The following is a 16,849-nucleotide window of genomic DNA, read 5'->3' as shown; positions in this document are numbered from 1 at the left end:
AACTAAGTTTGTGCATGAACACATTAAGGTCAAATACCCATGACATTATAGTGTGCGTCTGTGTACTAGAGACAAAATGTTCAAAAAGCAATTTAATGAATATACATTAAATTAAAAACTGCCTTCATTAAACTGAGATGATCTTCCCTCAACGCATGAATACCTTCAGAATTCACATGTGAAGCCTTAAATATAGACCAAAGATTTGTATATAATTACTTAAAGTTTTGAGGGTAATTCTTGGCTTCTTCTTTTCCTTGCCTAGGACAGCAACATGACAGAAATATAATGAGGAAAATAGGAATATAGGATTCCTAAAACTCAGTTTACATTTCAATAGTGACATTATGTTTCAAATGCCTGTACCTAAAACAGAAAAGCACGGATATCACTGTAAACACGTGGGCTGATGAGGAGAAAAGAGACCATTAAACAGATGAGGCAATCAAACCTGAGGGTATCAATGTCAAGGCTGAGGGTGAAGGTACAGAGTATTTTCACTCAACACATCAGAAGCATTGCTGCCAGCACACCACAGATAAATTCCCCATGTCCTGTTGCTGAGGAAATACACAGTTGAGATGACAGTTCAGGTGAACGTGCAATTCACCTCTCATCAAAGACAGTGTTCTAAATTGATCAGCTGGGATACACACTTATGAAATCACAGCTAAATAAAATATTCATTTTTCCCATGACCACATGGGCTACTGCAGCACTTACATTTCTCCTACCCCCTAGTTTGCCCTTAAATTACAGCTCTTTGATCCACTCATAAGGCGGTCCATAAAACCATCACATAAACCATGTAGAATCAGTTTCCAATATCAAAATATTTATCAAAAAAGAAAACACTGAAATACCACAGACTTGCTGGATATGAATACACTGTTATATTGCAAAATCAGTGCAGTATTTATTGAAAATGAGAAATTTGGTATTCACAGAATGAATTTTATAATATGATTGCATCTAAAATTAACTAAGTTTGGTATATTATCTTACATTGTAAAGGACATTTATGAAACAGCTATCATATCAAATAACTGGCTGTCTCAAAAAAAAATTAGCCAAAGCATCTATATGCAACGTAATCACATCTTATTCGCTCATGTCAGTAAACTTCTCTCTCTGAGGCCTGACAGTTATGAAGTGAAATGAGCTGCTGCAGTTCACCCCAAGTCTAGCACTCCCTCCTGCCTCCAGTACTCTCCACAACAATAACCTCGCTTGTGAGAGTGGCTATACGCCAAAGCAACTGGAAGTGACTCATCTCAAGTTTACTTGGCTTTAACTCCCAATAACCAAGCAAATATCTTTCTTTCCTCCCTCCTTGTCCTTTCACAATCCCTCTTCCTTTGAAAAAGTGATTTTTAGATCTGTCATCCTGATGCTTCCCTTCCTAGCTGCTTTTTATGGATCATTGTGACCACTGTTGTCATCTGTGTTCAGGAGTAGTATACACCTGTAATCTCTCTTCTCATCTCATTCTCCTTCCCCTGTGGCTAGAATCATGCTCAGAAATAAAAGGAAATTAATGCTTTCCCTGGATTCTGTTATTTTTAATATTGCTCTCCAATGGTTCTTTTTCCAGATTTCTCTAAAGGAAGGCTATTCCCTTGTTATTCAGGGCTATGTCCAAGGACCAGCACCAACATCACCTGAGTACTCATGAGAAATGCAGAATCTGATACCTGCTGAATCAGAATGTGCACTTTCCAGAAGCTCTTCAACTAATTCATGACAATTTGAATGCCCTTTTCTACACTGATTTGCTTGCATATTGGTTTACCCTAATTGCCCTGTTTGGCCTAGCGTCAATTTCTTCCCTACTATGTCCCTGAATTTAATACTACATTATAAGCCATAATGTTTCTAATGAACTTTTAATCAGGCAATACCATCTCTACTTAATGTCTTCTCCATAAATCACCCAACACTATTCTTTTGAACTATGTTAATTTGGCCTATATGATACTATCCCATGAATTTACACCATTTTCTATAAAACTAAATTATAGCCATACATGGCTGACCATTTATGGTGATATTCATCTATGGTAGATAAAACCCAGGTCTGTCTGGTAAAGTACTTCAATCCTTAATGCCTCCCCAGTAGTGAGGATGACAGCAAGAGTAGGAAAATGTTACTCTAATTTGCTGACACATTTTCGTACTGGAAGCTCACTTTATCTTGTTTCCTATTTCTAACACCCTGTTCTTCCTTCTTCTACAGATCAATTTGACTTTACCACCTTCCATTACATATACCCGCATATGCTTTTTAAAATTTATTCCGTGTACACTCTGCCCTCTTCATTCTTTCTTTCTCTTTTATTCATTTCCTCCTCCTTCTCTCCTGACTTACCCCAGTTTTTAGAGTATCTTAAAATGGAACTCAGAACTCAGCTCTTTCAGTGGTGCTTCCAATAGAATCAATAGCTGACCCTTGGTTATCACCATTTTAATTCTCCTTTACTTATTATAGTTAATAGGACACTTTCTTTAGCTAGTAGACTATATTAGTGCTCATATTCTAAAAGAAACATTCCATTAAATGACTTTTAAAACAAAATCCAGTTCTCACCTTCTCCTTTTCCTTTTCCATTGACTATTCCATTGCCTTTTTCATGGGAAGGTCCAGGTAAAGGCTGTGACACATACTTGGGGACACACTTCTAAGGAAATATCAAGAGTTAGTTTCCATTTAAAAAATTATAATGAGTTGCATCAAGAGATTCTTATCATTCTCTTTTTATGAAACTGGGTCTCATTCTGTCAACCCAGGGCTAGAATGCAGTGGCATGATTATGACTCACTGTGGTCTCAACCTCCTGACCTCAGGCAATCTTCCCACCTCAACTTCCTGAATAGCTGGAACTACAGGTGCATACCATCATGCCAGACTAATGTATTTATTGGTAGTTTTGTAGAGACAAGGCCTCATTATACTGCCCAGGCTGGTCTCAACCTCCTAGGCTCAAGCAAAGCTTCCACTTCTGCCTCCCAAACTGTTGAGATAACCAGTGTGCACTAGCACACCCCGCCCTAATCAATTCCTTTAAATAAACCCCAATGTTGCCCAGACATGGTGGCTCATATCTGTAATCCTAGCCCTTTGCAAGGCCAAGGTGAGTGGATTGCTTGAGTTCAGGAGTTTGAGACCAGCCTGGGCAACATAATGGGAATACATCTCTACACAGAAATACAAAAAGGAGTCAGGCATGATGGTCTGTGCCTGTATCCCAGCTGTTCAGGAGGCTGATGTGGGAGGATCACTTGAGCCTAAGAGGTGGAGACTCTAGTGAACCAAGATCATGCCACTGCAGTCCAGACTGGGGAACAGAGCAAGATCCTGACTCCCCAGAAGTTTCTATTTAAAATGTGAGAACAAAGAGAGATACAAATGAAAAACAAGCCTAATTGGTCAATGAAATATGAGCTTAAGTCAAGAAAGAAAAGAAACAACATGAAGTACCATAAAATACATGGAGAAATAGATCTATTATAGAGTGTTTTGTTCTTTCATATCCCGAATAATACTAATTAATATTTATGCTACAATTAGTTTATGTAAGTATTTCTGTGATAGAGTTTATTACTCTAAGACATTCAAGTAGCTAAATATGGTCATCTACCACTACCTTAAAGAACATTATTACAACAGAGGGAAACCTGGAACTTTTCATCAAATTTCCACCCAGGAAAAGATTTGGTCACCAGAATACTAAAGAGTAATGTATGGCTTGAAATGGTATATTTAATAGAACATGAGTTGAGGCTAATAAAACATTTAAGAAATGTTAATGTAATATCACAATGTGAACATTCCAGTTGAATGATACTAGAAAATATATTGTAACCCTCTTTGCTGCTGACGACCTATTTCTAATTTATTTCCTTTTTATTTATGGCATAATTTCTCAACATAACACATCAAAACTTATACACCTTTAAATACTAAGAAATAATACAAATGTAAGCAATATTTTCAATACAATATTTAATCATTAGACACATTAGATATATTACTTACAATATTCTATTATATAAAAATTCACTTGCCTATTTATTCAGACTAAACAACTATTAAGGCTGAATGTCTCCTGTCTGTAACCTCAGCACTATGAGAGGCTGAGGTGGGCAGAACACTTGAGCCCAAAGGTTAAAGACCAGCCTGGGCAACAAGACAAAACCCTGCCTGTTCAAAACTCAGCCAAGCATGGTGACACAGGTCTAATGTGACATAGGACAATAATTTCAACTACTTGGATGGCTGAGGTGTGAGGATCACCTGAGTCCAGGAAAGAGAGATCAAAGTGAGCCAACATCTCAACAGTGCCCTCCAACCTGGGGGACAGAGTGAAACCCCATCTCAAAAAACAACAATTAAAATGCTTCTTACATGGAAGACTGTATTCTAGGCACTCCAGGAGAGACACAAATGTGTTTACTAACCTCCAGTAGCTTTTGGTATGCAGGAGCTTCCAATGATTATTTGAACAACTAAATATCAAAACTTCAAAATTTGAAATTTCAGAGTGTGATATAAGGACTTTGAGTGGTTATATTATTTTATTTCATTTTTTCAGATGTAGTCTAGCTCTGTCCCCCAGGCTGGAGTGCAATGGTGCGATCTTGGTTCACTGCAACCTCTGCCTGCCGGGTTCAAGTGATTCTCTTGCCTTGGCCTCCTGAGCAGCTGGGAACACAGGTATGTTCCCAGTTTATGTAAGTATTTCTGTGATAGTATTTCATGCCTGGCTAATTTTTCTGTGTGTGGGGTTTTTTTGTTTTTTGTTTTTGTTTTTTTTTTGTTTTTTTTTTTTGAGACAGGGTTTCACCTCACTGGCCAGGCTGATCTCGAACTCCTGGCCTCAGGTGATCTACCGAACTCGGGTGATCTATGCATCTCAGCCTCCCAAAGTGCTGGGATTACAGGCATGAGCCACTGAACCTGGCCAAGTAAATATTTTCAATAAACTACGATGATAAAATTATGATGTTAAAGTCTTACTATATTGGTATTAAGAGTCTCTGCTTCTGGAACTGGTTATTTGCAGCAAAATATGTTATTCAATTAGATGAAGTGTTTTATATAAACTTTTCATGGACAACTCATAAAACACACAAAAATGCCTTTGCAATACAAATTTTGAGAACATAAATTTAAATGTCTACATTTCCATAATTTATATTTTTAAATCACATACATTCTTGTTATGTTGCCCAGGCCGTTCTCAAACTCCTGGGCTCAAGCAATCTTCCTGCTTCAAACTCCCAAGCAGCAGGGACCACAGGTGTATACCACCACACTCAGCCATTTTTCTACAATTTTTAATATTATTTTAGTCACACTACAGAATAATATAGGTAGAGAAATAATCTCCCCTACAAACTATCTGTTATCAAAATAATAAGTTTCCAAGAAAAAGCTCTATGCTATGTCCTGGACATTTTCACCACCAAAAAGTACCAGAGGGGGTCCATGATTACTGCAAATCATTTGAACACTGAAGATTTATAGAGGCATAAATAGTATGAAAGTCACACTTCTATGATTAAAAAGTCAAAGTGTTACTATTTATCCAAATAAACCTTAACCAAATTTCATATTTCCTTTATTGGGGAAAGCATTTACTAATGCAACTTTCCTGTCACTACTTATTTTCCAGTTCACAGCTCCCACCCTGTCACAGTACTTGTCAATTTTTGTTAGTTACCAAAGATAAACAAATTTTTTGAATCAACTAGCCATATGTATGTTTTTCTCTGACCAACTTTCCATTATCATCATAAAACAATGATAGGTAAACCACTGCTAAATTTGAAAAGTAAATACTGTGCAAAACTAGATTCAGAGTGAGAAAATTAATTTTACAAGAGACCACTTTACCTTAGTAGCAACACTCAAGTCTTCGTCATCCGATGTAGGCAATGAATCCACACGCAGTTCATGGAAAATGCTTGAGACCAAAAACACACAATGAAAATGGGCAAGTTGATTTCTTTACAATTTTTATAACTGCCAGTTTATATCCAGCTTCCCTCTCAAACAAAAGACATAATCTGGGGAAGGGTCAGTGATCCATATATTAAATAATGATTCTTGATGCAATTAAAATATGGTCTCTGTTCTAAAAATAGATTTTAATTACCTATTTCTGCCTCCATCTGTCTAAATCTATAAAATATTCAATGAAAACTGACCTTGAGCTTTATAACAAATAGTGACAGTCAATATATTGGCAGAGCCTGACAGTAATTTACACGCACAAATTATCTGTCCTGAAGCTGAGCTTAAAATTCAATTAATGGATGACATAAATGTTGTTACCTAAACTGGAAGAAAACTGATGACTTAAAACAAGCTAGAAAGATCCACTGTCTCTTTTCCTTGACCTATCTCTCCTTAAAAGACTAATCTGCTTCACTTCAAAATGGCAGTCTTGATTCCTCAGCATGGAACCACTGACGAAGGTCCTATTGCTTTCCTTTGCCCTAAATCAGGATACGGAATCTCCTGCAATATTTGAAATGTATGAAAGCTAAATGTACAAAACTCAAAGAACAAAGGTGAATGTCCTTATTGAGAATACTTTTCCCAGAAAGATTAAAACACTAATAATTATAAAATCCCATTATTTTCACTCTATAGGTATTACCTTATTCAGGTCCACATAAGCTAATAAGCCATTAAAAATTTTCATAGGCACTCAGACATCCAAGGAGAGAGACTGCAGGAGAAACAGAGTCCTGGTAGTTGTACCTCTACTTCTCTAACTACTATCTAAATATCTTTCTTCCTATGGGCACCCACTTTCAGATTCCACTACTGCAGGGCTCCATAGAAGTCTTCAATCTTCAACTCTTCAGTCTATGAAAGCACAGATTCCGGAAGGGATGGCCACAAATGACCAGGAGTAACAGATCTCTATATCCCTCATCCTAAAAAGCAAGCCAACTGGAGTCTCCATCACCTTCCCCCAGCACAGACACACTGCCAACTACCCAACCGAACTCCATGACTGATTTACCAGACAATCATGCCCCTGACCCAGCCTACTTGGACGTGGGAAGGACATCAGTGAATTGGGAACAGAGGCAGAGGTAAGGAGGCACCTGCCCTGTACCACAGATCTATGTAGTTCAGCAGTCTCCAGCCTCTTAGTACTCCAGGGTCTCTAAGCCACCTCTCTGTAAGTCAGGATGGAAGCAGATGATACCATATTTCTGTCTGCTGCAGACACTCCTGCCAGTGTCTCTAAATGTTTTAGCATATTTCAGTAAAAATCGTCAAGTTTGTCGGTCCTTGATAAAAAAAAAAAGCAAACTTTTTATAGCTCCCTTGAACCTTCTATTGTAATGTGCCTTTGTAGATAATTCCCAAATTTCTTGTGTCTTTCATCTTTATAATTTATCTTTATCAAACTTGTAATAAACCCCAATATCTTCATCTCTTAGTGAAGACTTCATACTCCTACACAATCCAGTGTTGTTTCTCTTCAAACGTGCCTTTCCCCTGCTCATTCCATTATTACCTACTTCCATTGGGTTCACCAGCTAATTCCATTCTCATTCTATCCACTGTGTGCACCAGACTCACTCCTGTTTCTACTGGGCTTTAAAATGAGTTCAAATCTCATTTCTGCCAATTGCTATGTCTAGAAAAAGCATACTAATCTCTTTGAGCCTCACATTCTCTATCTACAGAATCACTTGACCGGAATATTCAACACAGGTAAAAATACTAGGAGGTATTTTAATTCATTCTAAGATTCCTTAACATTCTGTAATTCTATGTCCTCTTGATTCTGTCTATAGGAAAACTGGGAGTACATAGCCAACAGAATTTGAAAAAATAATAGAACAAAAGAAACACAAAAAAAGCAGAGGGGAAAGCATTAAAAATCAAGACAAGATTATAGAAAAGTCATGGAAAAAGAAACAAGACTTCAAAAAGTATTATGGAAGTCAACAGAACTCCTGGCCTAAATGGAAAACCAAACTGGGAAGTCAAATCATTTCTCTCTAAGACTTGCCTAAACTTACTTTTGTAAAACTTCCAGTACTATGGCCAAAGCTAAGTAAGTTCTGCCCTAAAGCCTTTGATGGTAAAAATAAGATACCGGTTACCACTGAAATTGTCAAATTTATTAGGACAAACTCTTGGACTAACTACATGCTAACCATAACCTTCAATGAGAGTTTAAGGTATTTAAACTCTCATTAATTTAGGCATTAATTGAATTAATGAATCTGATTAAACTGACTCAGACCTATACCTTGATCCAATGGCTGCACAGATGTCTATCAATCTATGCTGAGGAGCAAGGGAAGGGATTTGGAAGGCAGGCAGGTTGACGGTCAAGTTGTGGGCCAGCTACTTTGTTAACTATGGGATCATGAGGCAATCAATCAACTGCTCTAATCCATAGTTGTTTACTGAATGAACAGTAGGTTATAGGAACACAGATGTTGTGATGGCCTTATGAGATGATAAATGCATAGAACATAGCAGGATGTCTAGCCCAGAATACAACACTCAACAGATATTAGTTTCTTCCATTTCTATTTCCTTAGTTAACATAAATGTTTACGTCTATAAAATCCTACCTGACTGCAGATTCATCAGAACTTCCAACATCTATTAAAGAAGAAGGAAAAATGCATTTTAAGTCAATAATAAATGTACAGAATATTAAAAGCAGAAGAATGCACAGCACTGCAGGCCTGTACTCTAAAGTATTTGGGAGGATGAGGCAGGAGGATCACTTGAGGAACCCAGAAGTTTGAGACCAGCTCAGGAAACATAGTAAGACTCTACCATCATAAAACAATTGGGCACACTTTTGTGTATGCTTTAGATGCTGTTTTTGTTGTTGTTGTATTTGTTTTGGTTTGGTTTGGTTTTTTTAAAGCATAAGACTGATGCTTTCTTACAAAGCATTCCTTTGGGAGCATGCCTGGGACCTTACTAGAATTAACATTAATTATACCTATTGGTAAGTAATTAATGCAGTAAGAACTCTTCCCTTTGTATTTATTAGATGAAAAGAAGAATAAATTTATAAAAACGTAGTATCTACAAGTGAACTGCAGTATACAAGTCATTTTATCCAAACCCTATGAGATTGAGCAAAAATGGTATTGTTAGCAGAACAGGTGTGATGAGTCAACAGTGTCAAAGCGCATGATTTCTGGACCAAAATATGAGAGGCCATTAAAACAGAGTATATAGTAGTACCCGTTATCCACTATATGTGCGGAAAGACATACTGGACAGGGTTTTCTCTGCACTCACACCACAGCAACAATCATCAACAAAGAAGGCTTCTGTGACCAAATGTGTGGAGAGATTTTCCCCCCAACAAGCAAGAATCATTCCTGCTGATGACACCATTCAATTCTCACACCCTATCTGCTGACACAATCAGATTTAATTTAATTTAGAAATTAAACTTTATCATAGATAGGTATGTATAGGAAAAAACAGTTTGTGATTCAGTACTATTCACGGTTCCATGCATCCACTGGGGGTCTTGGAATGTATCTCCCACAGCTAAGGGGGAACTACTGCACTTATTTTGTTATAACACAACACAGCCTCTCTAGCTCTTCAGTTCAAACTGTTCAGTTTAGGATAAAACACCCTATTATCACCTGAAGCCAACAAAACATAGGAATCAGACCAGAAACAGGAATTCTTGCAAAGACCTTCCAGCCGCCAGTGGAGAAGAACTGAAGAGAGATCGGTGTGTTACTCTGGCTAATACTCTTCTGGGGAAGGTGCTGGGTGGTTTCCTTAGTTGTAGCTATTTGCTCTGCATTATGTATAACAAGGCCCAAATTCACCTGCCATTTTCCCTGCCACAGAAAGAACCACTGGAAACATCATTCCTTTAAGAGCTTATCCACATTCAGAGAGAAGCTTAAGAAACACTGGGGAGGTGTGGCAGGCTGCTGGGCAGTATTATCTGATGTGAAAAATATATAGAAAGAAAACTATCAATGCCCTTTTACTACTAGAATATTCCAATGCTTCCCTTCTCCCAAGTAGGAGAAAAAAATTCTTTTTCGCCTCACATCAAGCAAAACTCCCTTACCATCCCTCATGACAGAATCTAGTTGTAGATAAGTCATGTCATCATAATGCAGGCTGTTGTCAACCTCATCCCTCAAAGGAACACATGTATTTACCTATAGCATTCACTGCCTGGTCTTAATTCCAACCGAAGGTAAGTATGACAGACTTAGTGATTCCACTTTTATAAAGTCCAACCCCTTGCGCTTGTCCCCTTCCATTGCTAGAGAGTCTATCTCTATCATAGAGCAAGATATTCCAGTTTGTGCCGTGTGGCACGGCATGGTGTCCTTTCCCTCAACCCTTTCTATTATGTCCCAAACATCTATACAAATCATGTTTTCTGAGTATGTAAAGCACATCTCATCAGCATATATCATTCTTTACAGTGATAAAGAAGCAAAAGGAAAACACAAAGGACAAGGAACATCTTAAATGACTACGTTCAATTACCAAGGATCTTTAATTTTTTAACTATTCAAAAAGATCTCCACTGTACTCTTCTGAAAATAATAAAACTATGAAGATAGAGTAAAGATCAATGGTTGCCAGGAGTTGCTAGGGAGAAAGTGAGAGATGAACAAGCATAGTATAGAGAACTTTTAGGGTAGTGAAACTGTTCTGTCGATAATATTACAGTAATAGATACATGTCATATCATTTATTATACAGTTATCCAAGTTCACAGAATGTACAGCATCAAGAGTGAAGCCTGATGTAAACTATGAACTTTGAGTGATTAGAATGTATTATAATGTGTCAATGTAAGTTCATCAGTCATAACAAATGTACCACTCTGGTGGAAAATACTAATCATGGGGGAGGCTATGCATGGGGGAGGCACGGAATATATGAGAAATCTCTGTACCTTCCTCTCAATTTTGCTGTGAACCTAAAACTGCTCTAAGAAATAAAGTTACTGATTTTAAAAAGATATTCTCAACTGGGCTCAGTGGCTCATGCCTGTAATCTCAGCACTTTGGGAGGCAAAGGTGGGGGGATCACATGAGGTCAAGAGTTCAAGACCAGCCTGAGGAAATGAATTCAAGTCCAGTCTGGCCAATATGGCAAAACCTCTTTTCTACTAAAAATACAAAAATTAGCTGGGCATGATGGTGGGCACCTCTAATTTCAGCTACTCGGGGGGCTGAGGCAGGAGAATCGTTTGAGCCTAGAAGGGTTTCCACCATTCCCTAAGGAGAGTGGCTCACTGTGTCTAAAGTGTTTATAGAAACAGTGTGGTTACTCTGAATAGCTGCTTTCCTTCTAGGAGTCTGGATTTGGGGTACATGTCGGGGAGAGTAACCTCCATAGAAACACTTGGGTACTTAGTCTCTAATGAGACTCTGGTACTGGTAGATATCACTGCACAAATGTTGTCAAAATGTGAGCCTGGGAGAATGAAGCAGATCCTGGGAACTCCACAGGAGAGAACTCCTGGAAGCTTGTGCCTGGTTTCCTCCAGACTTGACACGTGCACATTTTTCCTCTACTAATTCTGCTTGTCCCCTTTCTTGTAATGAAGTAAAGATCTGAGTATGATTATTTCCTGAGTCCTGTGAGTCTTTCTAGTGAACCACCAAACCTGGGGGTGGTCTTGGGGAACCTTGACACAAATGCATTGTGTAAGATTTTTATGAAGTTGATATGATATATGTAACTGTAATCAGGTGGTTATTTCACAGAATAGCTTTCCCTAATCTGTTTTCCTTTTCTTTTTTTCCCTTGATATTTGACTTGGAAAGTCTTATATTTCTATATCTATCCAATCGAATAAAGCCATAAAAGGAATAAATGAAATGATAATGTCAGAAAATAATGTGAAATAAGCATCAATCCTATTTTAACTGAAGAAAAAATAGAAAATTTGGGTGATCGACAATATGTTCTACAATATGAATGTTTCTAGAAAAAAACGAAAAGGTGGTCAATTTTCTGCAACGGAAGTGGGCTTAATTCCTTTTTATAATAATTGTGCAGGTCAGGTGCAGTGGCTCACACTTGTAAATCCCAGCATTTTGGGAGGCTGAGGCAGGAGGATCACTTGAGCCCAGAAGTTCCAGACCAGCCTGGGCAATAGAGTGAGACCTCATCTATTAAACAAACAAAGAAACAAAGAAACAAACAACAACAACAACAAAACCTTCAAAAGAAAATTAACCAAGTGTGGTGGTACATGCTTGTAGTCCCAGCTACTTGGGAGGCTAAGGTAAAAGGTGAAAGGATCACTTAAGGCCAAGAAGCAGAAGTTGCAGTGAACCAAGATGGTGCCACTGTACCCCAGTACCGGCAACAGAAGGAGACCCTGTATCAAAAATAAATAAATAAATAACTGTGTATCAGGTCAGATGTAACCACACAAAATTGTAGTCCCAGCTACTATAGGAGGACTGCTTGAGCCCAGGAGTTCAAGGCTACAGTGAGCTATGAATGCACCAATGAATAGACACGGTATTCCAGCCAAGGCAACATAAAGAGACCACATCTCCTATAATAATAATAATTGATTAATTGTACATCATTCAAGTAAATTCTATAACTGGAGAAAAACATAGTACTATTGAGAATGTACTATACTAGTCTACTACTGATCATAGAGTTCCTGTTTACTTGCTTCTCATCTTTTTCTGTGTTTCTCCTAAAACTGAAAACATGAATCATCCATTAAAAGCAGTTCACCACAAAACAAGTCAAAAAGATGAAAGAATTGCATCCAAACTGTAGGATGTGTTATCCACCACTTCCTGTGAACAGATTCTTGAGGGATAAGAAAATATTTGAATAACTAAGTTTGTGCATGAACACATTAATGTCAAATACCCATGACATTATAGTGTGTGTCTGTGTACTAGAGACAAAATGTTCAAAAAGCAATTTAATGAATATTCATTAAATTAAAAACTGCCTTCATTAAACTGAGATGATCTTCCCTCAACGCATGAATACCTTCAGAATTCACATGTGAAGCCTTAAATATAGACCAAAGATTTGTATATAATTACTTAAAGTTTTGAGGGTAATTCTTGGCTTCTTCTTTTCCTTGCCTAGGACAGCAACATGACAGAAATATAATGAGGAAAATAGGAATATAGGATTCCTAAAACTCAGTTTACATTTCAATAGTGACATTATGTTTCAAATGCCTGTACCTAAAACAGAAAAGCATGGATATCACTGTAAACACGTGGGCTGATGAGGAGAAAAGAGACCATTAAACAGATGAGGCAATCAAACCTGAGGGTATCAATGTCAAGGCTGAGGGTGAAGGTACAGAGTATTTTCACTCAACACATAAGAAGCATTGCTGCCAGCACACCACAGATAAATTCCCCATGTCCTGTTGCTGAGGAAATACACAGTTGAGATGACAGTTCAGGTGAACGTGCAATTCACCTCTCATCAAAGACAGTGTTCTAAATTGATCCGCTGGGATACACACTTATGAAATCACAGCTAAATAAAATATTCATTTTTCCCATGACCACATGGGCTACTGCAGCACTTACATTTCTCCTACCCCCTAGTTTGGCCTTAAATTACAGCTCTTTGATCCACTCATAAGGCGGTCCATAAAACCATCACATAAACCATGTAGAATCAGTTTCCAATATCAAAATATTTATCAAAAAAGAAAACACTGAAATACCACAGACTTGCTGGATATGAATACACTTTTATATTGCAAAATCAGTGCAGTATTTATTGAAAATGAGAAATTTGGTATTCACAGAATGAATTTTATAATATGATTGCATCTAAAATTAACTAAGTTTGGTATATTATCTTACATTGTAAAGGACATTTATGAAACAGCTATCATATCAAATAACTGGCTGTCTCAAAAAAAAATTAGCCAAAGCATCTATATGCAACGTAATCACATCTTATTCGCTCATGTCAGTGAAACTTCTCTCTCTGAGGCCTGACAGTTATGAAGTGAAATGAGCTGTGGAGTTTACCTCAAGTCTAGCACTCCCTCCTGCCTCCAGTACTCTCCACAACAATAACCTCTCTTGTGAGAGTGGCTATACGCCAAAGCAACTGGAAGTGACTCATCTCAAGTTTACTTGGCTTTAACTCCCAATAACCAAGCAAATATCTTTCTTTCCTCCCTCCTTGTCCTTTCACAATCCCTCTTCCTTTGAAAAAGTGATTTTTAGATCTGTCATCCTGATGCTTCCCTTCCTAGCTGCTTTTTATCGATCATTGTGACCACTGTTGTCATCTGTGTTCAGGAGTAGTATACACCTGTAATCTCTCTTCTCATCTCATTCTCCTTCCCCTGTGGCTAGAATCATGCTCAGAAATAAAAGGAAATTAATGCTTTCCCTGGATTCTGTTATTTTTAATATTGCTCTCCAATGGTTCTTTTTCCTGATTTCTCTAAAGGAAGGCTATTCCCTTGTTATTCAGGGCTATGTCCAAGGACCAGCACCAACATCACCTGAGTACTCATGAGAAATGCAGAATCTGATACCTGCTGAATCAGAATGTGCACTTTCCAGAAGCTCTTCAACTAATTCATGACAATTTGAATGCCCTTTTCTACACTGATTTGCTTGCATATTGGTTTACCCTAATTGCCCTGTTTGGCCTAGTGTCAATTTCTTCCCTACTATGTCCCTGAATTTAATACTACATTATAAGCCATAATGTTTCTAATGAACTTTTAATCAGGCAATACCATCTCTACTTAATGTCTTCTCCATAAATCACCCAACACTATTCTTTTGAACTATGTTAATTTGGCCTATATGATACTATCCCATGAATTTACACCATTTTCTATAAAACTAAATTATAGCCATACATGGCTGACCATTTATGGTGATATTCATCTATGGTAGATAAAACCCAGGTCTGTCTGGTAAAGTACTTCAATCCTTAATGCCTCCCCAGTAGTGAGGATGACAGCAAGAGTAGGAAAATGTTACTCTAATTTGCTGACACATTTTCGTACTGGAAGCTCACTTTATCTTGTTTCCTATTTCTAACACCCTGTTCTTCCTTCTTCTACAGATCAATTTGACTTTACCACCTTCCATTACATATACCCGCATATGCTTTTTAAAATTTATTCCGTGTACACTCTGCCCTCTTCATTCTTTCTTTCTCTTTTATTCATTTCCTCCTCCTTCTCTCCTGACTTACCCCAGTTTTTAGAGTATCTTAAAATGGAACTCAGAACTCAGCTCTTTCAGTGGTGCTTCCAATAGAATCAATAGCTGACCCTTGGTTATCACCATTTTAATTCTCCTTTACTTATTATAGTTAATAGGACACTTTCTTTAGCTAGTAGACTATATTAGTGCTCATATTCTAAAAGAAACATTCCATTAAATGACTTTTAAAACAAAATCCAGTTCTCACCTTCTCCTTTTCCTTTTCCATTGACTATTCCATTGCCTTTTTCATGGGAAGGTCCAGGCAAAGGCTGTGACACATACTTGGGGACACACTTCTAAGGAAATATCAAGAGTTAGTTTCCATTTAAAAAATTATAATGAGTTGCATCAAGAGATTCTTATCATTCTCTTTTTATGAAACTGGGTCTCATTCTGTCAACCCAGGGCTAGAATGCAGTGGCATGATTATGACTCACTGTGGTCTCAACCTCCTGACCTCAGGCAATCTTCCCACCTCAACTTCCTGAATAGCTGGAACTACAGGTGCATACCATCATGCCAGACTAATGTATTTATTGGTAGTTTTGTAGAGACAAGGCCTCATTATACTGCCCAGGCTGGTCTCAACCTCCTAGGCTCAAGCAAAGCTTCCACTTCTGCCTCCCAAACTGTTGAGATAACCAGTGTGCACTAGCACACCCCGCCCTAATCAATTCCTTTAAATAAACCCCAATGTTGCCCAGACATGGTGGCTCATATCTGTAATCCTAGCCCTTTGCAAGGCCAAGGTGAGTGGATTGCTTGAGTTCAGGAGTTTGAGACCAGCCTGGGCAACATAATGGGAATACATCTCTACACAGAAATACAAAAAGGAGTCAGGCATGATGGTCTGTGCCTGTATCCCAGCTGCTCAGGAGGCTGATGTGGGAGGATCACTTGAGCCTAAGAGGTGGAGACTCTAGTGAACCAAGATCATGCCACTGCAGTCCAGACTGGGGAACAGAGCAAGACCCTGACTCCCCAGAAGTTTCTATTTAAAATGTGAGAACAAAGAGAGATACAAATGAAAAACAAGCCTAATTGGTCAATGAAATATGAGCTTAAGTGAAGAAAGAAAAGAAACAACATGAAGTACCATAAAATACATGGAGAAATAGATCTATTAAAGAGTGTTTTGGTCTTTCATATCCCGAATAATACTAATTAATATTTATGCTACAATTAGTTTATGTAAGTATTTCTGTGATAGAGTTTATTACTCTAAGACATTCAAGTAGCTAAATATGGTCATCTACCACTACCTTAAAGAACATTATTACAACAGAGGGAAACCTGGAATTTTTCATCAAATTTCCACCCAGGAAAAGATTTGGTCACCAGAATACTAAAGAGTAATGTATGGCTTGAAATGGTATATTTAATAGAACATGAGTTGAGGCTAATAAAACATTTAAGAAATGTTAATGTAATATCACAATGTGAACATTCCAGTTGAATGATACTAGAAAATATATTGTAACCCTCTTTGCTGCTGACGACCTATTTCTAATTTATTTCCTTTTTATTTATGGCATAATTTCTCAACATAACACATCAAAACTTATACACCTTTAAATACTAAGAAATAATACAAATGTAA

General features: G+C 37.7%; 1 protein-coding gene across 1 annotated transcript in view; it reads right to left on the bottom strand.

The window, feature by feature from the left end:
- Window positions 1–16,849, bottom strand: part of LOC135964372 (putative ankyrin repeat domain-containing protein 20A2) — an 81,377-nt gene that overhangs the window by 39,780 nt on the left and 24,748 nt on the right. The window contains exons 7-8 of the mRNA XM_065522606.2: window positions 8,617–8,647; window positions 5,897–5,966 (exon numbers count right to left, since the gene is read on the bottom strand). Of these exons, the coding sequence (XP_065378678.1) occupies window positions 5,897–5,966; window positions 8,617–8,647 (101 nt within the window). The remainder of the gene's footprint in view (window positions 1–5,896; window positions 5,967–8,616; window positions 8,648–16,849) is intronic.

The sequence above is a fragment of the Macaca fascicularis genome, chromosome 10, assembly GCF_037993035.2.
Source record: "Macaca fascicularis isolate 582-1 chromosome 10, T2T-MFA8v1.1".
NCBI lineage: Eukaryota > Metazoa > Chordata > Mammalia > Primates > Cercopithecidae > Macaca > Macaca fascicularis.
The sequence above is the reverse complement of the archived record's forward strand: the minus strand, read 5'-3'. Positions and strand labels throughout refer to the sequence as shown.